Source organism: Neolamprologus brichardi, chromosome 17 (genome assembly GCF_056152115.1).
Source record: "Neolamprologus brichardi isolate AB-2024 chromosome 17, ASM5615211v1, whole genome shotgun sequence".
In the NCBI taxonomy this organism is placed as follows: Eukaryota; Metazoa; Chordata; class Actinopteri; order Cichliformes; family Cichlidae; genus Neolamprologus; species Neolamprologus brichardi.
In genome coordinates this window covers 6241484-6266817 of record NC_142120.1, presented here as the reverse complement: position 1 = coordinate 6266817, position 25334 = coordinate 6241484, and the positions used below count along the sequence as shown (strand labels likewise).

The window sequence follows — 25334 nt, the reverse complement described above, 5'->3', positions numbered from 1 at the left end:
CAGTGTTGCATTAACATAGTCATGAATCTGTAAATCTTATCTGCTCTCATGCAAGGAAACGAGCTACCACACTTTCAACGTGAAATTATTTTGACTTCTGAATAAATCTTTGTATTATTTTTTTTTTAAGCTCAGAGGATAACAAAAAATAAATGAAGTTCACTGAACACTGGAGATGCTCAAAATGAAGTGAAAACATTGAATTCTTGTACTCGTGTGCCTTAAGGCTCCACACTAAACACCAGCTTTTCGGTCTCATTGGTAAGAACAAGACTCTACGATATTGTGTAAGGAAAACCTTTATTTACAAATGACCAAAATTTGCATGTTTCCAGTCTCAATGCTAAAACATTTATGAAATTAGGTTCAGAAGTCATTTAATATAAAAATGTACAGTACATTGTTTTACTCAATAATAAACCCATAATTTAAACCCCTGGACATAAACTTAAATTGTGCTTGAGAGACAAATTGTATATTCCAAACAAACCCCATTATTCAGAAAATACAGCAATATTATACATGATCTCATTAAAAACATATCAGCAAGTTAAAAAAAAAAAAATCTAATTCTAAATGACAGTACCATGAGCCACAAATTCACAATGGAAATTAAATAATATAAACTTAAAATATCTTTCAGTCACAGCATTTATTTATTTTTTGGGGGCCATGTTTTCATTCAGAAAACAACTCTTATCTTTAATCATAATATTCAAAAAAAGCATCCTGACGTGATCTGCGCAATTTCAACAATATTTACAGCGTTTTTGACCTGAAGTAGTTTTGGATAAGGCACAAGGAGAGAGTAGACAAAGGAAAAACATTGATTTAGAAGCAAACACATTATCACCAACCCCTACAGCTAGAAAAACCCTCCCTCCCTGATACACTTCTGAGACTTTTCATCACAACAGCTCCAAAGTGTTTTAACAGTAGTACAGAGAATACAATAAAGCCTCGATCTGGCCTTTGCATTGAAAATCAGTGTATTCAATGATATTTTACATTTTGCCCGACAGAACCCCACCCCCCATTTCACAGCTATGCAACTTGGTCCTTAAATAAAGGGTTTTCAAGTTAATGCTCAACAAAATAATTATGATCAGTACTGAAAATAAATCAAGGGGAGGTTGACCTTGAGGAACAGCAGACCCTCCATGTTTTCTAGCAAAGGCCTGGGCTGATTCAGGGCACAGTTGACACTAGCTGTGCTGAACAGTGTCTCTGCTGGGACGATGCTCGGAGGGCAACCCACGTAGCGGGCGGCTACTTTGGCAAGATCAGGCCATAGGAACTTTTTCAGGTTCCAGTAGTCAAGGGGGTCACAGCTTTGATCGAGTATGTCTTCCTCAAGATACTCCAGCACTGCCAGCTCTGAGGACTTTGGCTTCTCCTCGTTTTTTATCTTTTGCCTGATGTCAGCCATCAAGGACCAGAGGTTGTCCTTGTTTGAATTTGCGGTGCTGGATGAAACGTTGGCCTCATTGCAGCCGTTGTGCAGCAGAGGCTTGACTGCAACTGAGGTAGAACAGGACATGTCCAGCTCCCGGATCAGGTCTTGTTTACATCTTTCAGCTTCTTCCTCTGTGAACAATGACGTTTTGTATCGTGGGTCCAGCATGGTTGCCCAGATGTATTGAGGGTCGTGAAGAGTTGCAGACATCCTGCTCACCATCGCTTCCTTTAGAGACTTGAGCATGTTGTCTATTCCCACGGTCTCGTCAAACAGCAAGTCTATTTTTCTGTTGAGAATATGAATGAGTGGTATCACTTGTCCCAGAGTGGCAGTGCGGTTGCTCATCTCCCTGCAGGCGACTTCGAAAGGTTTCAGTGCATTGCAGACTGACAACATTACTTCCCACTGATCGCAGCTGATCATTTCCCTGAAATTGCACTCGATCGACATCTCGTCGATGGCTTTCTTTTGCTCAACCAGTCGCTCCAGCATGAAAAAGGAGGTCATCCATTTGGAAGGGACGTCCTGAATGAGCTGGTTCTCTGGCAGCTGATGGACCCTCTGGAGCTCAGCCAGCTTCTCCTTGGCCTTTGCTGAGCGGTGCACACGCTCACAGATCTTTCGTGCAATACTCAGAAGGTTCTGAACCATTCGCTGGCTCTTTATGGCTTCACTAACAATGAGGTCGATGGTGTGTCCAAAACACTGCATGGTGACGTGACCGTGGTCCTCCAAAGTGTTTTTGATGGTGGTGTTGTCTGTTACAGTGAACCCCTTTTTCAGCCCTGATGAGTTGATCCAAGAATCCCACAGATACTCGAGCTGCTTTGGGATGTCATGCATATCGTGATCAGAGTCTATTTGTGAGACACTTAGGAGAGCAGAACAGTGAAAGTCTTGACCTTGGGGTCTGACACTTGACTCGTACGTCGCCCAGTGGGCAGTAAGGGTTAGGTATTCCCTTGTCTGGCTACTGACCCAAATACTAGTTGTGAAGTGGACAACACCACCTTCAGCTTCTTTCAGGTGGGTCAACACAACCTCCTTCACCCTTTCGTACATATCTGGTATGGCAGTGCTGGTAAAGTAAGAAGAGGGTGGTAGAGAATACTGAGGCTGGAGGTACTCTAGCAGTCGATTCAGTCCAGCATTCTCCACCATAGCTGATGGCTGAAGATCCAGTGCGAGCATTTCTGCAATAAGTTTGGTGATTTTTTTGGCAACCGGGTGGTGTTCATCAAATCTCTCACGATTCTGTTCCGTTTCATAAACAGAAGTGTCCATGAGCTCTTGTTTAACATGAATTTCAGCAGACGGCACATCACCTGAGATAGTATTGTTACTTTCAAGAACATGTCCGTGAAACCTCTGCATGTGCCTGAAAAGGCAGCTTGTGCCGAGGTTTGTAGTCTTTTTGCCTCTGCTAATTGTGCGGCTACAGTGCAAACAAACCACCTTTGTAGGGTCAGCAGGCGAAATGGAAAAATGATTCCACAGTTTTGACGTCTTTTTACTGAAAACAGGCAGGGTTTGTGTTTTTTTCTCACTAAGGGGACTCTCAGTTTCTTTGGCTGAAACTGGATCTGTTGCAGCGAGATTGGTGTAGGGATGAGGGGAAGATTCCTTATCATCTGTGCTTTTTTGGTTTTTGAGGACATCTGGGTGACGTCTCATTAGATGTCTCATTAAGCAGCTTGTACCAAAATCGCCCCGTTTCCCCCGGCTGATGACACACGGACAGTAACGGCACAGTGCTTTTAACTGGTCAACAGGTGACACTATGAAATGGTGCCACACTTCTGATTTAACCCGTTTCATGATCTTTTTGTTTTGCTGAAAAACTGAATGATCCTGATTGAGGCTGGGGCCTTCAGAGAGGTCACATGGTGATGAAGTCAGGGGTGTGTCCTCCCCATGAGTTTTGAAGGAGAGGTTGAGTGTGGTCTCCTGCCCTGAGAGATGCATCACCTCATCAGATTCTTCCTTTATATCCATGCTTTCCTCCATGCTTTGGGGTAGTTCATCTGATATGGTTTCTGGTGATGATGGAAGAAGGGGTGATTCTTTTTTGAGTTCCAGTGGATCCTGTAGTTGAGTGCGGGACAGCAGCGAGGGCGGGTTAGTATAGGGTGGCGGAATGTGATTTCCCTGTCCATTCTCCTCAATTACAACCTCTTTGTGGGCTCTCCACATATGCCGGATAAGACAGCTTGTCCCCAGATCCTTTCCATTTTTACCCCTACTGAATTCATTCATGCAATGAATGCATACTGCTTTGGAATTATCAGCAGGCGACAGGTAGAAATGTTTCCATACAGCTGACCTGCGACGGGAGCTAGAGCTTTTTGGGGTCCCTGGAAGGCGCTCAGGCCCTCCGTCTGACATGTCTTCGGCATTGCTTTCATTGGAATGTGAGGATGGGAGGGTGCTGCAAACAGCGTCGGCATTGGCATACGGTTCTAGTTTTGGTTCGACTTTGGGTAACACTTCTTTGGATGACAGGTCTGAATTTTCAGCTGAGGAGGTGGACGGTGAAGTGTTTTTTGAGGCAGAGCTAACAATGCTATTTGTCAAGTCTCCGTTTTTTGGTGAGTTTGGGGAGGGAGGTATCAAAGATGAGGCAAGAGGGCTAGTCAGATTATTTGAGGATGCGTCAGCGCCGTCTTGCAAAAGCACAGTGGGGTGAGCCCTTCGTACGTGCCTCATTAAACAACTCGTGCTGAGGTCTTTTTCGTTCTTACCCCGACTGAACTCTTTCATGCAGTATAAACAGATTGCTTTGGTACTGTCTCGTGGTGATATGCAGAAATGATTCCATGCTGGAGATTTTTTCCGTGGGTTGGTCTGACTCCTCATAGATGACAAAAGACTCTGAGTGACAGCGTCCATGGCGACATCATAAAGGGTGCTTGTGTATCCACTTAGTAAATTGCTATAGTCATCGCCATCTTTAGTTACAAAAGGGCCAACTGAGCTGCCAAAGGGTAGTCTGTCATCATCCTGGGTTTCTTCTTCCATTCCATTAGCATCCTGGATCTCCCCTTTGCCATGTTCACTCAATTCGCTGCCATTTTCATACTTTTCACTCTCTCCATTTCCCTCGGTGTCAATGTTTAGGCATTTGTCTGAAAGAGTGGGAGAAGCTGCAGCACTCTTATTTGCCGTGTCTGTCTCAAACAGTCCGTCACCCTGAGAAGAAAAGTTGAAACAAGGAAGAGAGTCTTTATCCAGTGTTATTGAGGAGCAAGCAGGTGACTTTGCATCAGCAGTTTCACGGGGGCTAATGCTGTAGGATTTGAACACATAGCCATCCTGCCCTTCAATTTTCAGGCAGGTCCCTTTTGCCTCTCTTTTTCTGCGTTCTATGGAGCCATTAGGTTCACTGACCATTTCCTCGCCCATATGTGAGACCTCTTCCTCCCCATCCATGGCAGCAGCCCAAGCGTTTCTGTAGAATAGTCAGGTCTGCGGTGTCAAATGCAATCGCTTTTTTCAACTGTGGTCATCGATACAGCAGCTCTCAAGCAGGTGTTGGGATGTGGGTGTTGCCGTCCAGGACACAGAGCGCGTGCTCGTCCCTCTCCATTTATGACTGGAGTAGCTCCACTCCTCCCTACAAGACCTAGAGAAAGATAGGGAGCGAGAGAAAATAGATCAGATAAGGGTATTCTAAAAATAAACACGACTCCAAAAACCAGTAACACAACATGTTGTGCCATAAACAACAGATTGTACTTTCATTTAGCCACACACAGCCACAAGAAAGTATAGAGATTAAAAAACAAAACCACTTATGTAAAATCAGGTTTCATTAAACGTACAATTTACAAGAAGGACTGCTAATTGATTTGACTCTGCAAGCACAGTTGTAGTAAACATAGAAATTTTGATTTTGTAAGGGGTAAACCATTCTGTCGGAATAGACACAGACGGGTTGAGGCTTAGTCTTGCAGTATTCAGGTGCAGCTTGCACTTTTAAGGATCATTGTGATGCTCAAGTATTGCGTCATAGCTTTTAAATGCACTCGGCTACCTAGGAAATTCATGAGCAGAGCACTGCTCAAAGTGTATTCCGTTGAATTACTGCTTCATGCGATCATTGTTCCAAGTTGCAAAATCCTGTACTTCCACAGCGCAAGTATCTGGCTTATACGGGGCGATCGTGGCTCAAGAGTTGGCAGTTCGTCTTGTAATCGGAAGGTTGCCGGTTTGAGCCCCGGCTCGGACGGTCTCAGTCGATGTGTCCTTGAGCAAGACACTTCACCCGTTGCCTACTGGTGGTGGTCAGAGGGCCCGGTGGCGCCAGTGTCCGGCAGCCTCACCTCTGTCAGTGGCTACAATGTAGCTTGCCATCACCAGTGTGTAAATGTGTGTGAATGGGTGAATGAATGTAGTGTAAAGCGCTTTGGGGTCCTTAGGGACTAAGTAAAGCGCTATACAAATATAGGCCATTTACCATTTGTCTGATTGTATTAAGTAACATATCACATTTATGTACCACTAAAAATATGCTGCACAACAGCCAAGCTGTTTAAAACTTTACTCAAGTACATTCTTGAGTATGTAGATTGAATTGTATTGAAATCCTTGAGCAGTTTATATGCAAAAACAAACCTGTACAACTGCAAGCAAAACACTTTTGAGAGTACTAACCTACAATGTAATAACCTTTTTTGGTATAAAAGTATGATAATCTGATATAATACAATTTTATATACCCAGGTGTAACAAGCACGTGAAAAATTAAAGGAAAAACATAACAAAAATTCTTATTATTGTCTTGTCCAATATGTGCTGCCATTTGGTGTTTTCATAAAGGTAGCTTTCTATCACATCAGCACAAGATCTCCCTCGAGTGTTATATTCAGTTACTAGGAAAGCCATAGCATAGGATTCATTCATACTTTCAATATTAAAATCATTCCTGTGAGCCCCTTGAGCCTTATTGGTGGAGGCATTTTCATTCTGAAAGGTGTTAAAAAAAATATAATTCAACCTAACTGCAGACACATAATAGGCCATGGGGTCAGGTCTAATGCGGTCCATTAGGAATGACAAATTAATGTTATGCCTCTGTTCCATTACCTCGGTAAAATTCGGCAGTAATATTTACTGCCAAATTTATAATAACATATAATAACATAGTGCCTCTATGTGCCAGCTAACTGAGAGAATGCTGTGTAAACCAAATAAAAGAAACTAGGGTCAGTGCTGAAGCAATTTTTCCTCACTCAGTGTTAACACCCAAATGTGTGCAACTAAAAAAATACATCAGCTCTGAGAACATTAGCTTAAGTACTTGCTCAAATGTAAATCTGGTTATTTTAAATATGAGCTTTCTAATACAAAGTAAAACAAACAAAAAAAGAGAAAAATATATCTAAAATTCACATTTAGATTAGATATAAATCACACATTAAAATGTGTCCAAAAACAACCAACGTTAAAACGAAATACTAGTACGAGATGGGGCTTTTAAATGTAACAAATGTAACCAAGTAATTATCTACGTGAGCAGTGGCAAACCAGTTTTCCGGGTTTGGCTAAAGCGCTAGTCAGGAAGATGCGAGAGGACAGCAGAAATAGCCAACGCTAACTAGCCTGCATCTTCTCTTAGCAGAGAACTTGTGAATAGGTATTTACACACCGGCTTTCGACTCGACCCCTAACGAACAAAAAGTCACACTTACCATTAAACTTGCACCACCAATATATGCCAATACGTTCTATAATAAACATTACTGGCAGTTATGCTACATCATCAGTAAACACCACGGTGGCTATCCTGGTGCTAACTGTCTTAGCCGCAAGGCTAATAACAGACAAAAAACCACGCAGACACAACACTTGTGTGGCGTGGATTTGTATCACAAAAAATAACAGCATTTACAACTATCTTATTAGCCTTGCATTACCCCGAGGAACACGTTCAGCACATTTCGGACCACACCATGACTGCTAGCTGGTTAGCTGCCAGCTAGGCCACACACAGGACACACTAGCTAACCTGGCGAGGCAGAACCCAGCCGTGGCGACACACGAACCACACGGGATCCGAATCAGACCTAGACTCACCGCGACGTCTTCACCACATTCAGCCCCTTTCACACACGCATGCGAGTTCGGTATACTTACTGTTGAGTACAGCGACTTGTTCACTGGGTTTCGGTTCCTAAACGGTTAAATATGACACATTTGATTGATCCGGAGGGGGGTTCACTTTTGTTGCTTTTGTCTCCTGGTTTGCTAGCAGTTCGCGTTCGGCCGAAGCAGCTCCACACAGCGACGGACGGAAGGAACAGGTTTTAATGATGTCACCGGGCACTGGGTCTCCAGTATGGCGAAGGGGGTAATAAATTTTAGTATTAAGTTATATAACACGGTGTTTTACTTTGACTTTTCACTAATTATAAACAGAAATGTTTAACTAGTCCGTTCTAATGATAGATTCAATTACTTCATTTGCATATTCAGTTAACTTGTCGACCCGTTTACACCACCTAATAACCTATTTTCACAGAAATTAAAATAATTAGATTTTTTTTAGAAATCTACGCATGCTGCAGGTGTAACAGGACAAAAAACTAACACATCCATTTGTTATTGCGAAATAATAAATCAGTTAATTAATAACTTTTCGCGTGTGTTGCGTTCACGGTCTGGAGTGCCACGTTGGGGTCCAAAAGAAAAAGTAAATGCAAAATATTTTAATCAATGCAAATTATAACTGCGCTAAACCGAGGGGGGGTTCTTGCCCTTAAAAAAGACGTCTGGGTCCAGCGGACCGGTCACTGGGGTGTGGCATGTTGTTCTGCTTGTGTCCTCCAACCTGTCCTCTATTACTACAAGAGCAAATAATAACCCCAGAGCATGACAGACAGGCATGACACTCTGAAAGTCTTCTTATCCGCTGCTCTTATGACTTGATAGCCACGGCCCCCAGAGTCAAAACAGACATGTCTCAGCTTTCCTTACACAGCTCTACTGTCCGTATTCGCGCTTTGTTAGGTTTGCAGCTTTGTCTTTGCAATGCTAGTATGGTTATTACAAAAGGCAACGCACTGATTGTGTGACAGATGGGCTTTTGTGTGAAATCTACGACTCACCACAGACATGACCTCCAGCGTCACACGTAGACCGGTGCGTACGGGTGGGAGTTGTCTGCTGAAACGCATTGTTGTGTTGGGGGATGATCCGTTCGTGCGGCTGCTGCTCTTACTGCTATTTGCCTCTGCTCGACTGTGGCTAACGAGTGACTCTAGCCTGTGAATGGCCCACACAGCAAATACTTGTGTGCTTTGTGTAGAGTTTAATATCGAAACTTCAAGGTACAAAGCGGCCTCTTCCTCTTTTATTAGCAACTGAAAAGAGCCCCGTATCGCCCGTTGGATGAGAACATTGTGCCCGGAATTAGCGCCACTTAGTAGGCCGTATTGCCATTGCTTTGTAGGACTGCTGGCTAGCAAAACTGCTCGTGAATTTGAGGTATGTGCTGGGTTTTATTTGCTATGCTGTGGTCGGTGCGTTGGCGAAAAGGGGGCATGTTGTGCAAATGCAAAAAGAAAAAACATGTATAGGCTTAACTAGCTATAGTGCGGCCTTTTAAGGGCTACTGTTTTTTTTGTTTTTGTTTTTTACGCGATTCGCTCCGTTCAGCGGACGGTTAGCTCCGTCTGCTAGTTAGCTGGCTAGCTAATGTTATTGTTAGCACATTGGCTACTTTGGCTGCGAGTCCTTGCTGAAAAGGCGTTACACCTCTGCAGCAAATGGGCAAGTGCTAACTCCTGCGCTCCCATATTGCCCAGTGAAACCGCCTCCCTCCCCCATTTAAATGCATGGGCTCATTGACGAAATTGTAACGTAAAAACTGGCTGCTATGTTCTGATTTACAACAGCTAATCTGTGTTTTGGGGGGGCAGGGGCATCGGTGAAAGCTGTAAGTTTCTTTTGCCCTCTTAGTCACCAAAACTCTGTTACTTTCTAATACATTTAACCCACAAAGTGTTGAACTCCCCCTCCCCCCCCCGTTCTCATTTAAAAGACATAACTTGGAATAAGAAATAAGAAGATGTTGCTTGTTGTCAGTTAAACAGGTACACTTATTTTTACCAGACGTCTTATTTGCGTGTTTACACTTTATAAAAGAAGCTGTATCAGAGAATTAAGTCTGTCTTTAAGTTTGCATTGAAATTATTGTATTTTACTGTGATTAGGTAAAAACCAAATTTTCTAATGTAACTGTTATTACCTTTATTTGAAAATTAAACTGGGATGCTTCCAGGCATCCCATACACATGTCTAACCGCTATCCCTGTCGTGTATCTCCACAGCAACACGGAGCGTCAAGATGAAGAAGAAGGCTCGGCAGCACCGGGTTGCGGTGCAGAGGCCGCCGTCTCCTATCAAGCCCTCGCCCAACAAGCAGATCTTGACCTATGCCCAGGCGCAGCGCATGGTAGAGTTCGAACTCGATGGCCGCATCCACCGGCTCAGCATATATGACAAGCTGGACGTGATCTCGGATGATGACCCCATGGTGCAAGAGATAATGGAATGCACCAGCAATAAGGAGAATGCGGAAAAATCAAAGCAGCAGGTCCTCCTGAGGTCAGTGAGACTGAAAAACAAGGAGAAGAAGAATGCCGCACTTGCCATTGCAGGCCATGTAGAGGGAGGTGGACACCACGCTGGTAGCCACTCTAGCCCAAAACTTCCAGAGCCTAAATTCCGAACTGTAGAATATAATCTTCCAGCTGTTCCTAAACGCCCATCTGCCTTTTATAAATATATAGATAAGACGGAGGAAGAACTAGATGAGGAAACAGAGTATGACATGGATGAAGAAGATTATGCCTGGCTGGATTTGGTCAATGAAAAACGACGAAGCGAAGGGGTTAGTCAAGTGTCTCACAATGTTTTTGAGTTCCTTATTGATCGCTTTGAGAAAGAATTGTACCTGGAAAGTCTGGACAAAGGGAGCGAAAGGCAAGCTCCTATCGATGATGATGCTGTCTGCTGCATCTGCATGGATGGAGAGTGTCACAACAGCAACGCGATCCTGTTTTGTGACATGTGCAACGTGGCCGTACACCAAGAGTGTTACGGAGTGCCCTACATTCCCGAGGGTCAGTGGCACTGTAGACACTGCCTTCAGTTGCCGACTCAGCCAGCAGAGTGCATCCTTTGCCCTAATAAGGGCGGAGCAGTAAAAAAGACTGATGATGACCGCTGGGGCCATGTAGTCTGTGCCCTCTGGGTCCCAGAGGTGGGCTTCTCCAATACCACCTTCATTGAGCCCATCGACGGCATCAGCCACATTCCTCCAGCACGCTGGAAGCTCACGTGCTACCTCTGCAAGGAGAAAGGGGTCGGCGCTTGCATCCAGTGCCACAAAGCCAACTGTTACACTGCCTTCCATGTCAGCTGTGCCCAAAAGGCTGGTCTATTCATGAAGATGGAGCCGATCAAAGAGGTGACAGAAACAGGAGAGCCCACCTTCTCTGTGAAAAAGACGGCCTACTGTGGCGCCCACACACCTAACGGGTGTGTGAGGAGACCTCTTGCCATGTATGATGAAGCCAAACTCAGAAATGGACTTTGTAAGATAGGGGACAAGGGCAAAGGGCAGTCCAAAGGAAAACAGAAACGGAAGAGTAAGAGCAAGAAGCCCGAGCCTGATGTGGAAAGTGAAGCTGTACCGCCTGCTACTGTGCCTACTTTTCCTGCTCACAGGTATATTTTTTTTTAACCGTCTACTTAAGTGGGAAATGGCTTTGGTTTTCTAAAATCCCTCATTTTCATCCCTCTAGGTTACAAACCATTCTGAATCAAGTATCAATACAGAAGAAGAAAGTCTTTGTAGAGCTGGTCCTCAGTTACTGGAGACTGAAAAGGCAGTCCAGGAATGGGTTGCCCCTCATCAGACGCCTTCAGACAAGACTGCAGTCACAGAAGAATGTGCAACCGGTTTGTTCCTCTGTCAGTTAAGCGCACAAGACTTGTAGCCTTCATTTATCTTTTTCCCAAGGTTTTCAAATATGTTGTCTCATTATTTGCACAGTCATAAATTACGCTTTTGTTACAATTTAATGTTTTCGTTCAACACTTTATTGCTTGTGTTAATGAGATTTTTGACCATGCTGTGTGAATCAATAGCAGTTTGCTGTGAAATGGACATCTTATGTGCCAAATGAAAGAAGTTGCTGTTGCATTTGTTTGTTGAGAATTTGTGCAAGTTGATAATTTTCTGGTGTTCAGTTCTTTTATGTGCCTTATATTTTTTATTTTATTTCCATGCGTTCCCCAGAGGCAGAGTGAAGAGGAAAGCAGGGCACTTAAGGAACAGCTGAAGGAATGGCACCGCCTCCGACATGACCTAGAGAGAACCAGACTGCTGCTGGAACTAATTCGCAAGAGGGAGAAGCTCAAGCGGGAAGAGGTAAGGACAGGGGAGTGATGCATGGTTGGGCAGAGTTGTGCTTGTCTTAATATCTTAAGAAAAAGTTCAAACAAAACAGAAATGTGATGATGCTCACTGTTATCTTTTGTGTTTTCTTGTAGATTAAACTGCAGGAGACACTTCTAGAGATGCAGTTAACACCCTTTAGCATTTTGCTCAGAGCCCTCTTGGACCAACTCCAGGCAAAAGATCAGGCCAGGATCTTCACCCAGCCTGTCGATGTCACTGAGGTGATCTGCAGCAGATATTCAAACACTTTCAATCTATTCTATTTATGATTGTACTTTGATTCACACTGTAGTACTGTTAATTATTCTGTGCAGAAGTTTAAAGCTGTAGGCTTCTTTCTGGCTCTGCCTTGTTGCTGTGTTATCACTAATGACACATACAATTCAAACACTGAATAACACATGGGATGTGCCATGTATCATTTTGCCAGCTCCCTGAAGAAGAATAGTGGATAAGAAAAAGTGCTGACATGCTTGTAGGAACAACTGTAATATCTGGCAACACCCTGACAGATAGATAGTTAAGGTGTGTGCTGGTTGAGATCACAAAAACTGCTGCCTCAAGGCATTTTGTATTGTAGGATGAAGATCCTACAATGTCAGAGGGAAACCACAACAATCTGACAACTCCCTATGAGCAAGCACTTGGTGACAGTGGGAAGGAAAAACTCCTTTTTAAAAGGAAGAAACCTCTGACTGAACCAGGCTCAGGGAGGGGCAGCCATCTGCTGCAACTTGTTGAAGCTGAAGGGGAAAAAAGAGAACAGAGGGAGTTAAGATGCCAGAAGACTATTGGTCAAAAGAACTGTAAAATTTGGCTATAAAGAGGGCTTATTGTTACAGTTGTGGCAGCTCATATTAGACTTGTGTGAGAAAGTGAGACAGTTACTCAGACTTCAGACTGCTTAAAACGGACAATTTTAGACATTTTTCTCCCCCTGGAATGTTAATAATATCATGGATAGGGCATATATTAAATCCCAGGCACATCAATCAGGGTGTGAGCACAGCAGCCCCATCAGCCTGCCATCTAGACATTTTGTCTGTGAGGGGCAGCCAATAACAAGAAAACTGCCTTTAAGGGAGGGAGCAGGCAGCTAGAACCTAGCAGCTGCACCAAGATCCAGTGAATGATAAATATTGGTTGTTCTTAACTGTTAATCTAGTTGAGCTGAAGAATAATGCCATGGATTTAAAAGCGATCATAATGGGTCCATTAAAGAAAAAGAAAAAATTTAAATGTGCAATTTAGCTGCCATGCTGTTTGACAAAGCTTCAAACTTGGCTTATTGGTTCAGATTTCTACACTTTCCCTTGTGTTTTGCCTTTAGTTCCTTTTCCTGACTGTCAGATGAGTGTACCAGAAATGGTACATTGACATAAATTATTTGTGGAAGTCAATTAGATCACTTTTGTACTCTGGTAAAGTACATTTTATGTCTGTGAACATCTTGACTATAAATCATCGGCACACAAAATAAGACTTTTTAAAATTACTAAAGAATTTTCTGTTCTGCATTTTCTCAAACATTTGTTAGAAGCTTCACGCAAGCAACCAGCGCTCAACTGCTTGCTCCAGTCACATGTTCTGATCTCTGTGACTCATGTTAGACATTACTCCACCCCACCCCCCATTCTGTAAAAGTGTTAAGCAATGTGACTTCCTGTTAGGGTGAATGTGTAACAAGAGCTCATGGTCTGCTGCATGGTCGGGAGGCCTTGGAGGTGAAGGGTGCTCTTCCTCATAAGCCCGGCTAGCTCAGTCGGTAGAGCATGAGACTCTTAATCTCAGGGTCGTGGGTTCGAGCCCCACGTTGGGCGCAGCTTTTGATCTTGATTCTGTTTGAGTAGGTTCCTGATTCTTGGAATAGACTCTGTTATTGGGTGGGTGGAATTTCTACATGGCTGAATTGCTGTCAAGAATCTTTAATTTAAAAAGCCAAGTTCAAACATTGCTTAATTTTTTTTAAACATTATTAAAAGTAATTTACAAAATATTCATATTTCTGATGCTTTCTCGTAGGTGCCTGATTATCTCGACCACATCAAACACCCGATGGACTTTTCCACCATGCGGAAACGCATCGATGCCCAAGGCTACAACAACTTTGATACATTTGAGGATGACTTTAACCTCATTATTGAAAATTGTATGAAATATAACTCAAAGGACACCTACTTCTATCGGGCTGCTGTGCGACTCCGAGACCAGGGTGGGGCCTTGCTCAGAAAGGCCCGTCGAGATGCAGAGAAAATCGGCTTTGACACGGAGAGCGGCATGCATTTTGCAGATGCTCCGGAAGTCAAAGCACCACCATCGTTTTCTTGGGAGGATGGTAAGGGAAGAGCACGCCTCTCTGAATAACTAGTTAGATTAACCATAACTACTTTATATCTTCTAATGATTCCTTGTTTGTTTTTTGTTTTAATTCTCTTCATAGTGGACCGTTTACTAGTACCAGCTAATCGGGAGCAGCTGCCTCTGGACAAGCAGCTGCAGCAGCTACTTGAGAAGTTTGATCTCACCTGTGCCATGAAGTCCAGCCCCTCCCGCAGCAAGCGGCTCAAGTTGCTGAAAAAGACCATCAATGATGTGCGCAACGAAATGAGCCTGAAGAGAGTCCTACCCTCTCACCACCACTGTTCTTCCTCGTCATCTCCAACAACTTCAGCATCGTCTTCAACAGCTCTCTCCCTCCCAGAGCTGGTTACAGCTAAGGAAGAAAGACTGAAGCCCAATGGGCATTTCTCCGAGGATGACGGTATGTGTGACTGCTTTATTTTGAAGTTAGTTTTCTGCTTGACCCACTGATCGTCACAGTCTCTGCGATTGTAAAGAGAATCACGAGTACAGGTCAAAGGTCAGACCTAAGTCTTAACCTAGCCTAACCACAACCAGAAAGTCCCATGATGATCTGTCTATAAAGCATGTCGGGAGGACGGGAAAATCACAATATCACAGTTTAGTTTTAAGTATGATTATGAAACCTGCTCTGTTTATATGGAAGTGAGCATTTCTTTCAGATATGGTGATGTTTGTAAATTGTATACTATGTTGATGAGGTGAAAACTCTTAGAGCATTTTGATTGTTATATTATTTTCTAACAAGTAGCTACTTTATATTAATTTTTAACACAAGTTTAGAGTAAAATTTGGTAATTTTTCCACCCAGGAAGCTTTTTCAAATTCATAAATGGACAGATAAATAGATATATTTCTAGTAGAAAGGTTACAATACAGGAGTGTAGTAATCAGTGTCAAAATGAGTAGTAATTACTCGTGTTAAATCCACTGACATGTTGGTGACAGACTGGATGCTGTCTGCTGCTGGGTAGAATGTTTACACATCCCCAAACATACAGTCATCCTCCATGTGGTTGCTTTGTTCCAGTCACCTGTAGGAAGATGTGCCTTTGTCTGCAAACATTCTCTAACTATTAGCTGAGAGATACTAAAAAATGTCACACAAACCAGAAAGGAAGAAAACTCAGTTACAAAGTAAAAGTTGCACGTGTTGGCTGCAGCCCTGAGACACAGCTTTTACTTTGAAGTCAAACTTTCTCAAGCGTTCTCAGACAAGTCTGCATATTTCCTGCTAGTGGCAGGTAAATGCAGATATCTGTAAGTGAGCAAAACAATCCCAAGGAGGCTTTCTCCCACTTGGTCAGAGAGTACATGTTTTTCCTAGCGACCAGTGGCTGCCAGATGGTCATGCACCAGACTACTCTGTGTAACAGACACTTTATTCTTTGTCACTACACTGTCACACTCATCGAAATGGCAGACAATTGAACATCACATGGCTCACAGTCACGTAGCTGCAAAGAACCCAACAAAAACCATTGTTAGGTTTGTAAACATTGTAGCCTATGGAACAAAGCAGATTTCACAATAACAAACAAAATGGACAACAAGAAAAATATTTTCATACCCGACTCTTACTGTCTTTGTTATCAGCAAATTGGAGTGGAGCTATTGTGGTATCTATACTATTTGTGGTGTCCCCCCCCTCTTAATTTTTGAGGCTAGGTTAGACTCCTTAAAGGTGTAGGCGGCCCCTGTCATTTCCTAGGAGAACTGCAGGCTCAATACATACGCTGCTACCTATAATACTAAAACACACGTGTTGTTGCATTTATCTGAATTTTGGTCCCAAAAACAGTCTGTCATCCAGCAAGATGATGGCTAACTATGCATGTTTACAGCCACAGGAGACCAGTATTCCCTACTCATTTAATAATAACATTTGTATGTGCTTTGTGTAATCATAGGTATCCATAATAAAACATTCAAATACAACAAAGCTATCTATTAGGTGATATTTTTCAAACTTGGATTGGTTCCTTCCTTATTTGCTCACTAATTGTAAAATAATAGTTTGACTAACATATCTGAAACATGTGATTAGGATTTTGTTACTATGCTAAACGTCATTGAACATAAGCAGCAATCTCGAAGAAACCCATAAAAGCTATTCAAGTCCAGGGTTTTGGAACATGTGACCAAAAAGACTGCAGTAGAAAAGCCACAAATTGGTGCATAAAAATTGACCTGAATGTAAGGAGAGAAAAAAGATGCTCAGACATTTGCACCCTCTCCCCACTAATTTCAGTCACAGAAATGTTCCTTGCTTTAAGCACACCATGAGTGTATGTTTTGATAAATAAATAATATGAAATAAAACACTAAATAGTTACTGCAGACTCCCACGAGTCTGACTGTAGAAACAAAATGTATCAAAATACAGTATTGTTTCATTTTTATTCAGGAAGAGTTTCACAGGTGGTTAAAAAAACTGTAGATGTGTGAAAAACAAAACTCACTAGCTTTGATCTATACTCTGTAAAGGATGGCTAAACTTTAAAACTAGAATTGTTCAAAGAGCTTTCTGATACACAAAGCGATTTGCGAAGTCTTTATTCCGACTCGCTGAACCAAATCGGAACAACTCGAGGTTTACTTGTCAGTGGTGGTTGTGCTTTAGCATCAGATAAAAGGTGTTATTGCTAAATCCCGAAAACACTCGTGTGTTCCCTCTTGGAACACATCCCTGAATGGGTCTGAGGAAGCGGCATTGTCCACACCTATGGAAAAATAACCTTCCAGCATCTTTTGACACGAACATACACGCACACACACACACAGTGGCTTCCTCAAGCTTAAAGCCACTTACTGAAATTAAGAGTTTGCAATTCAAAGATGGCATTACAATGTGCTAGTGCAAAGGAAAAATTCATTGTTCATTTTTCTTATAAAGATCACCCTGTTTATGCTAAACACTGCTTGTTTTACTTGTATGATAAACAAAAGGTCATATAATAATGTGCAACATCAGCATTTGTGCAAACACAAGGAGAAAGTGTGGGCACTGCAGCAAATTATTGTTAGTGAAAGGTCTCTGTCAGGGACGCTTTAGGATTACATTTTGTTTTTTTATAAGATGGTATAAAAACAGTATTTATACACGTGGGACTGTAAGTTGAACTCATTGTGTCAGTGGTTAGTAATTTAACATTCCTTTACATTAAATACAATGTATAAAACGTAGATGTTTAAAATCATTTTTCCACAAGGAATACTGTTAGACCCGTCTGCTGCTGCAGCACTGGGAAGCGCTAGTGGTTCATATATAGTTTAATTTTGTATTTGACTCATGCGCAGCTCTCCATCACTGTAATGCTAATTGGTAATTGTGCAGTGCCTCAGCTAGAACAGTCCTGCACCCAGGAGGAGAGACACAGAGAGACCTATACAGTAGCTAACGAAATAGTAGTTGCTTTGGTCTTTAAAAAATATCCACTGTGCTTAGTGGTTCACTTAAGCCTGGCAGGCGACTGAGCTATCACTACACTGTTAGAACCCTGTGTGATAATAAAGCTCACCACTGTTTATTGTTTCATTCGCTGCCCCCACAGGAGATAAGTCTCTTCCTCCAAAACTGGAGCCATCGGATACCATTCCTCCCCTCATCCACTCAGACACAGATCCCGAACCCCCCACCCTAAAACCAATAGATGCCGCCCCTGACTGTGAAGACAAGGTTCATGGCAAGCGAGCCAAGCTGGATGGGGAAATACCAGACCTGCTCTCCTCTCCCGCATGCCTCAATGGCCACGCACACAACAGCCTCCAGGACCCTTTGTTAGAAGGTGACGTGAGCGTGGTGGCAACGTCGACCCTCGCAGAGCCCACAGGCGCGGTTAACCGCAGAACCGCCGTTCTCTTCCGCAAGTCGAAGGCAGCCAGCCCGCAGAAGCTACCCAGGAGCGGAGACGAAGAGTCCGACAGGACTGACGGAAAAGAGGGCGAGGAGGAGCAAGATGAAGATGACGCACAGCTAGGTTCCAAGTCCTTCCTGTCAGTGGTCATACCCAGGCTGGAGACTCTGCTTCATGGCAAGAAGAGGAAGCACAGCGGCAGCAGGGATGCAGAGGATGAGGGAGGAGAGGAAGAGCGTGAAGAGTCGGGCGAGTCTCCAGTTAAACGACTCGACACTGGTGAGAAGTTTACTGAGGAAGTCCTCTGAAAACACAAGATTTTAAATAAACATTGATTGATTCTGCATGTGGTCTCTTGTTTTAACGTTCTTACATGGGGTAAATTCTGCTTTTGTGTTCTGGTATTTAAGAAATAGAAAGGTTCTGATTAAATTACTACATTAATATTGAGCTATACCTCCAACCTCTTAATCTATCATCACTAACAATGCAGAGAGTTTTCATAAAAGTCATCTCAGTCAGTCCTAATTAACTTCCCTTGTTTACTCCTTTTTATCTGTTGGCTTTAATCAGAAAATGGCTTAACAATCTGTAGCTTGATCAGCGTCATTTAACAGGAGTTGCTGGTTTTAAGATTGTGGCCTTTAGATCTCAGTCTAATATTTTTGGAATTCGCTGCTCTGCTTCTTTTAGGCCTGCCAAGTGGTGCTCTTCAGGTCGAGGAGCAGAAAAAAGTAGAAGAAACCAGCAGAACTAGTAGACCTGTGGAGCCTCGAAGACGCTGCGCCTCTGAGTCATCCATATCTTCATGTAGCAGTCTGCAGGGAAACACCAGGTACAAATTTTTGTTCCCCTCCCCGTCGATAATCTGCAGCTGAATACAAATGAAGAAGCAGCAGATAATGTAACACAGGCCTGCTGCAGGCAGTTTGCCTGTTTAGGCAGCTGTGTATCTGATCTGTATTATCAAAGCATGCGTGCCACCAGATATTTTTGAAAGTTGACTTTGTGTTGTGTTTTTGCTTGTTTTGCTTTTAGCACCATTCTCAGTCTTCCAAAATGTGGGAAGGGAAAACCCGCCTTAGTCCGGAGAAACACTGTGGATGACAAGAGCGAATTAATCGCCTGCATCGAAACTGGGAATTTTGCAAAAGCCGCACGAATCGCTGCTGGTAACGTGACCAGATTGTCAAAAGAATTTAAATGCATGTCTGGGGAGTGGGTAGACATCTTTCACAGAAATACAAATATTAACTATTTTAAATTGTAATATACTTAATTAACTTACTCAGTCCTGCAAACAAAATCGATTAAAACTATAGTGAAACTGAGTTTTTGAGGTAAATGCAAGGTTAACAACAGAGAGAAAACTTTTTTTTAAAAACAATTTTAGGGTGTAAACAGATTTTACGAGTAGTCTTTAAACTTGGTTATTATCAGCCTTTTAAATTCTGTTCAGTTTTATTTATATATCCAAAATCACAGTAATAGTCACCTCAAGGTGCTTTATTGTAAGATAAATATCCTCTAAGTCAGGGGTGGGGAACTCCAGTCCTCAGGGGCCGGTGTCCTGCAGGTTTTAGATATCACCCTGGGTCAACACACCTGAATCAAATGATTAGGTCATTACCAGGCCTCTGGAGAACTTCAAGACATGTTGAGGAGGTAATGTAGGCATTTAAATCAGCTGTGTTGGATCAAGGACACATCTTAAACCTGCAGGACAATGGCCCTTGAGGCCTGGATTTCCCCAACCTCTGCTCTAAGTTATACAAAGAAGCTCCAAGAATCAGACTGCCCCCTGTGAGCAAAGCACTTGGTGACAGTGGGAAAAAAACTTGTTTTTAACAGGAAGAAACCTCTGGCAGGTCCAGGCTGCTGTGAACGGTTGGTGGTGAGGGGAGGGAGACGGGGAAAAAGACACACTGTAGAATAGAGCCAAAGATTAATAATGTTGAAAACAATGCCGAGCAGGTCATTTACCTTAAAAGCAGAAACTAAGATCCCTTTAGAGAAGTTTATTTTTGACAAAGCTGGTGTTTGGGGAGCCTAGTATTCATTTCAAATATTAAAGACAGCTTTTATTGTTAAACTGCAACCAGATGGGATTAAAGCAAAAAAAAAAAAAAAACCCTAATTGGATTAGAATCAGCATGGTTTTGAAAAAGTGGCGATAAAATTCCTGTTAATTAGATTAAAACATTACCCTTAACTAAACATATGACAGACAATGGCAGGTTAACTGACAGCCTACATTTAGGGAATTTCTTTTATTTGCTCTTGTCAGCCATGCCTCCTGGCTATTAACTGTTTCTTAATAAGGCAAGTGCAAAACAAAATACTGAATAACAATAGTTTTTTTTCTTTTTCAAAAGGCATTCAAAATGAGTCGTTGACATGGTTGATTATATGTGAACGTGTGAATTTGCAGCCTTCTCAGGAAAAAAAATAAAAACTCCTGCATAAAATATGATTAACTTTATTAAATTGATGATTAAAGAGTTAAAAGGCTCCAATTTCTTCTTGACCAAAATATACAGAGTGTATCGTGACAATCTAGTGTAAATATGTGAAAATGGGATTATATTAACAACATTAACAACATATGTATTGTAGTCGGTTTGAATTGGTGCGACTAGTAAGTAACATTGTTATGTATACTCCCAGTTGTCTGCTGGTCCCGTACGTTTCAAAACGTCTCTGAAATTAAATAATGTGGCTGAACTGTGTTTTTGTGCTTCTGTGTGTCAAAGCACTCTCAGAGGTTTAACTTGATTTAACCAGCAGACACCTGGTATTCATACATACATATAAAATCAGGGTTGGAAATTAACTGCAGCTACCAGCCAAGTTCTTGTGAATTTTGGCACTGACTGGCTAGTCTTTATACGCTGCTGCCACCGTGGCATCTAACCAGTCAGCATCTGGAGACTCGGCCCTCATCTGCAATTCCCTTTTGGTTAATTAACAGCTGAGGGTGGCTGGTAAATTTTAATATCTGTCTCTCACCGTGGCTCCCAAAGTTAATTTCCCACCCTGATTTGGTGCCCCTGCACTTGCAGCATGGCTTTATTTTTTTTGAAATGTGTTTCTGTGTGCGTTTAAATCTCACACATAACTTGTCTGGTGTTGTTCCCACTTCCATAGAGGTTGGCAACAGCAATATTTGGATGCCTGCTAGTGCTGCAACTGTTGCATTGGAACCCCTAAAGCTAGTTTGGGCCAAATGTAGTGGATACCCTTCCTACCCTGCCTTGGTGAGTGCTTGTGGGAGAGAAAGCATGACAGTGACACTGTAATCTTTTTATTCTGACGTTTTCTTGCCTCCTTCCCAGTCTGAGGACACACTGATAGCAAATTTATGACACTTTTATCCACAGGACGAAACAATCCTTTCAGTACAGCTGTTGTTTTCAGCAGCAAGGTGGCTAGATTGCTGCTTGTAAAAATATTCAGTTTTTGCTCTAGGTGGCAGCATTTCTCTGTAAACCAGCAATTTGAGCTTTGCATGAAGAGACAAATGAGGAAGCAAAATTTTAGTGGCACAAGCTGGTAGTGGAGGTGCATGTGTGTGTAAATTGCAAACGTCTCTCTGCTATATCTTTGCATTTGTTTTATAAGTGTGTGTGTGTTTGTAACGTCCCCTTTTACCTCCCCTACTGCAAATAGATCATCGACCCCCACATGCCACGTGTGGGCTGCCAGCACAATGGGGTCTCCATCCCCATGCCTCCCCTGGACGTGCTGCGCATTGGAGAACAGATGCAGTACAAAGCAGAAGAGAAACTCTACCTCGTCCTCTTCTTCGACAACAAGCGCAGTTGGTGAGTGCCAGTGTCTGTATTTATCAGTCGGTAAAGTGGGTAGTTGGATCATTTAAATAGTGTACAAAAAACCCTGCAAAACCTCACACCTTCCTAAACACGCACATTTATTTTGGCATGACTCCCGTTACCGTGCAGAAAACCTTTTAGCTTTCCTGTATGTACACTTGGGATGCACTGATTGCAAAATTTATTTTTTTGTGCTTTCTTACAAGAACATTTTCTATATTAGACAGAACTGACCTGTGTTAGTCTTTCAGCTCTTCATCACATCTTTTTCTTTCTTTTTTTTTTAAACCAAGCACAAAGTTGATATGATGCTGGTAAATACCAAGATATTTGCTGATATGTCGCAGGGCCAGTGTAGACATTAACATTTCTAATAATGATAAAACGGTCATAATTAAAGCTGTTTGTGAAGGGGAAAATGATTATAGATGCTTATTGTATTCCATAAATATTACATTTTTTTTAAAGAGTTTTTTGTGGTCAGTTACTTTAAAATAAATAAACAAAACCCAGAATATATATGGTTGTTGTCATGTTAAGGTTGTGTTTTTAGCTTTTCTCCTGCTTTTTCCTGTGAGCAGGGTGCTATTTTCCTGTCAGGAATCATAGGAAACAATGACCTCTAGCTGCTCTTCCAATGATGTGACATTAGTGTTGCTTTCCCCTTCAGGCAATGGCTTCCTAGATCCAAGATGGTTCCTCTGGGGATAGACAAGACCATAGACAAGATTAAAATGATGGAAGGACGCACATCCAGCATCCGTAAGGCTGTCCAGATCGCCTTCAGCCGCGCCATGAACCACCTGAGCATAGTCCAGGACGAGCCAGTCAGCGACCTCAGCGACGTAGACTGACTCTGACTCTCTGCCACACACACAGATTTGTACCTCTCCTGTACCAAATAGCTTGTGACTACCCTCACCCTCGCACCCATCCTGGACCCCCTCTGTCTCTGCAGGAGACTGAAATGTTTACTGGGCACCTGCTGTAACAGGTGGTGTCTCTTCCTTATCCATTCCTGTCTGTACACACTCCTACCACGTCCCGACGGGATACGGCTGCTGCTGAAATGAATGTGTCGATCTCTCCTCACCACATCCATGCTTAGAGACTGCTATTTTTGTCATCCCACCTTGCCACCCTCACTCTAGTCACCCATGACTGCCGTTTTATCATTTCAAGGCAAAAAAAAAAAAGTGTCAGTGATTAATTTCATACGTTTTTGGTAGCCTTTTACCAAATCAGTCTGTGGTGTCAAGACTCGGAGTAAAACGGAAACTGTCACACTGACTTAAACTTTAAACCGTTAATTTGGCATCCAGCCACAGTCGTCCTCACGCCAAAATTGGGCCGCAAAACTTCTCAAGTGGTCGAGATCGTACATTTCATGCTTTCACAGAGGCTTTTCACTGGCATCAAATTTGTGGCCAAAGCCTGTGTTGATGTTATGGTTATCTTTACATTCTCAAGTCAGCTCCATTTGTATTGTAAATGTAAATACTGTGTACAGTTGGCTGACATTAACTTATTTTGTAGGTTTGACAGGAATCAGTACTGTACAGGTGTTTTCTTAGTATTTATACTTGACGCATTCTTGGCACTAGGGGGAGTGCTGTTTTGCCAGTGCTGTGTGAACAAGAATTTAAAAAGTAAAACAAACGCAAAAGCCTTTGTATTAAGGAGATTAGGGCTAAATTGTCATGTTTCTGAAAAGTATCAACATATTCATTTTTTTTAAGTTATTGAAGTTTCTATCGTAAGCTTCCATTTGGCATTAAATCATTTTGTATTACAAATAGTTTTAGTATATTTTTGTTCATATATATACACACACATATATATATATATAAATATATATTTATATGATTTGAATACATAGTATACAGTTTGTAAGCCTCTGAAACTCATGCAGGCAGTGTGTGATGTTGTGGACACAACATATGTTCTCAAGAAACCAAAAGAAGAAAAGAAAAACAAGAAAATAACATAAAACAAAAACATTGCTACCCAGAAGTCTTAGATTGATTTCTCTGTGTGATGTGTTGAAACTGTTGCCAAAAACAAAAAAGGAGAAAAAAAAGTGTATTTCCATGTGATACATTAGACTGTTACTTGGTTTTGCTGTAGTCATAGGGAGATGCGCCTGCGTTAACTTATTGTAAAGTATTTGCATTACTTTATATTCGAGGAAAGATGTGCAAGCTGATTGTGGTAAAGTGGCACATTTTGTGGTGGATACTTGCCTTCTTTTTAAGTAACGTTTTTCTAACTTTTTTTTGTAGTTGTAGACTTCCAGATATTTTATTTTATACTCGTGCCTGTTTTTGTTTCTTTCTTTCTGGGTAGCATTGGGTAGTTTTGGTATATTTCATTTTGTATTTAACTGTAGTAGTTTTTGTGTTTGTTTTGTTTTTTTTTAATCAGATGATGCAAAAATATTGCTGGGACTGTTTTTTTTTTTTTTTTGTAGTAAAGCAAAAAATAAAACATACAAATAAGAACTCATTTAGCCTTTTTTTCTTTTTTTAGGTATACTGTCAAGCTAGTGCACATTTATTTATTTTTTTAAAGCCTCATTCAGTTTTTTCTAATTAATCTGCAACTGAAAAATTCTGTTGCTGTACAAAATTGCATTCAAGAAGTTTTATCAATTTAATTTTTATGCAGCTTCTGGATGTATATTAGTACATACTGTACAGTCATATAGGTAATAAACCTGTTTAATAATCTAAAGCTACTTGAACAAGCCTTTTATTATGCTCTCTCTACTAAAATTAATTATTTGTTACACTTAAAGTGCTTGTGAAAAATGTTGCCCATCGTGGATATGGTTATTAGATTGTTGCTAATACATCAGTGTGTAAGTGGTGTTTTACTGCTGGTCCACATGAAGCTCTCAGCTCTCTTGGAGTGCATTTATACTGTTAGATCCATAATTTGCTGAATAAAGACACAATCTTTGTAGTTTTGCCTCTGTGAATCACCGTAGTAGATTTTAAATCAAAGATTGATGTGCAGACTTTGAAGACTTGAATTCAAGTGATTAACAATAATTTGTATTGACTGTCAACTAATTACAACCTTTTAATACATCGGAGGCTTAGACTAGCATAATTTCATAATGGCTGTTTTTAATTGTTGAATGAAATCCTTTTGCATTTTCCGATCTTGAACCTCACCAAATGTTGCGTTTCTTCCTTTGAATTCTTCTTTAAGGCCTTTACTGTGTCAGGTGGATTGAAATTGTGGCTTAACTTGGGCATTGAAAAATATCCCATTTCTTTGCCATGAGAAACTGGGACTACTTCTGCAGTACAATTCATCCTGCTGCTTCCACCAGCAGTCAAATCATTAAT

The 25334-nt window shown here is 41.8% G+C and overlaps 2 protein-coding genes and 1 non-coding gene across 9 annotated transcripts; 2 read left to right on the top strand and 1 right to left on the bottom strand.

Annotated features, from left to right (window-relative positions):
* Nucleotides 1–267: 267 nt before the first annotated feature.
* Nucleotides 268–8674, bottom strand: zbed4 (zinc finger, BED-type containing 4). 3 transcript variants are annotated; one of them, XM_006780565.3, is made up of 3 exons: nucleotides 7595–7738; nucleotides 4847–5081; nucleotides 268–4648 (listed from the first exon to the last, which is right to left on the bottom strand). In XM_006780565.3, the coding sequence occupies exons 2-3, from the start codon at nucleotides 4886–4888 to the stop codon at nucleotides 1106–1108; spliced, it is 3585 nt and encodes a 1194-aa protein (XP_006780628.2). In that variant the 5' UTR covers nucleotides 4889–5081; nucleotides 7595–7738; the 3' UTR covers nucleotides 268–1105. The 3 variants fall into 3 exon arrangements, with proteins under 3 accessions (XP_006780628.2, XP_006780627.2, XP_006780626.2); XM_006780564.3 differs by lacking the exon at nucleotides 7595–7738 and adding an exon at nucleotides 8566–8674 and having other exon boundaries at nucleotides 268–5081; XM_006780563.3 differs by having other exon boundaries at nucleotides 268–5081.
* Nucleotides 8403–24479, top strand: LOC102795026 (bromodomain-containing protein 1). Of its 5 annotated transcripts, none has more exons than XM_035908947.2 (13): nucleotides 8403–8599; nucleotides 9790–11191; nucleotides 11269–11437; nucleotides 11766–11897; nucleotides 12020–12148; nucleotides 13950–14262; nucleotides 14368–14688; nucleotides 17843–18424; nucleotides 18839–18980; nucleotides 19184–19317; nucleotides 21293–21402; nucleotides 21815–21969; nucleotides 22649–24479. In XM_035908947.2, the coding sequence occupies exons 2-13, from the start codon at nucleotides 9807–9809 to the stop codon at nucleotides 22830–22832; spliced, it is 3756 nt and encodes a 1251-aa protein (XP_035764840.1). In that variant the 5' UTR covers nucleotides 8403–8599; nucleotides 9790–9806; the 3' UTR covers nucleotides 22833–24479. The 5 variants fall into 5 exon arrangements, with proteins under 5 accessions (XP_035764840.1, XP_035764842.1, XP_035764830.1 ...); XM_035908949.2 differs by lacking the exon at nucleotides 8403–8599 and adding an exon at nucleotides 8613–8944 and having other exon boundaries at nucleotides 11269–11425; XM_035908937.2 differs by lacking the exon at nucleotides 8403–8599 and adding an exon at nucleotides 8613–8944.
* Nucleotides 13675–13747, top strand: trnak-cuu (transfer RNA lysine (anticodon CUU)). The gene has a single exon. It is a non-coding gene; the product is annotated as a tRNA-Lys (tRNA).
* Nucleotides 24480–25334: the final 855 nt, after the last annotated feature.

Bases quoted from the DNA above. Each gene is read 5' to 3' on its own strand.
- zbed4 (XM_006780564.3), bottom strand. From the start codon at position 4,888: ATGGATGGGGAGGAAGAGGTCTCACATATGGGCGAGGAAATGGTCAGT.
- LOC102795026 (XM_035908947.2), top strand. From the start codon at position 9,807: ATGAAGAAGAAGGCTCGGCAGCACCGGGTTGCGGTGCAGAGGCCGCCG. The intron at 18,981-19,183 runs GTACAAATTTTT...TTTTGCTTTTAG, and splicing joins AGTCTGCAGGGAAACACCAG to CACCATTCTCAGTCTTCCAA. The intron at 19,318-21,292 runs GTAACGTGACCA...CCACTTCCATAG, and splicing joins AGCCGCACGAATCGCTGCTG to AGGTTGGCAACAGCAATATT.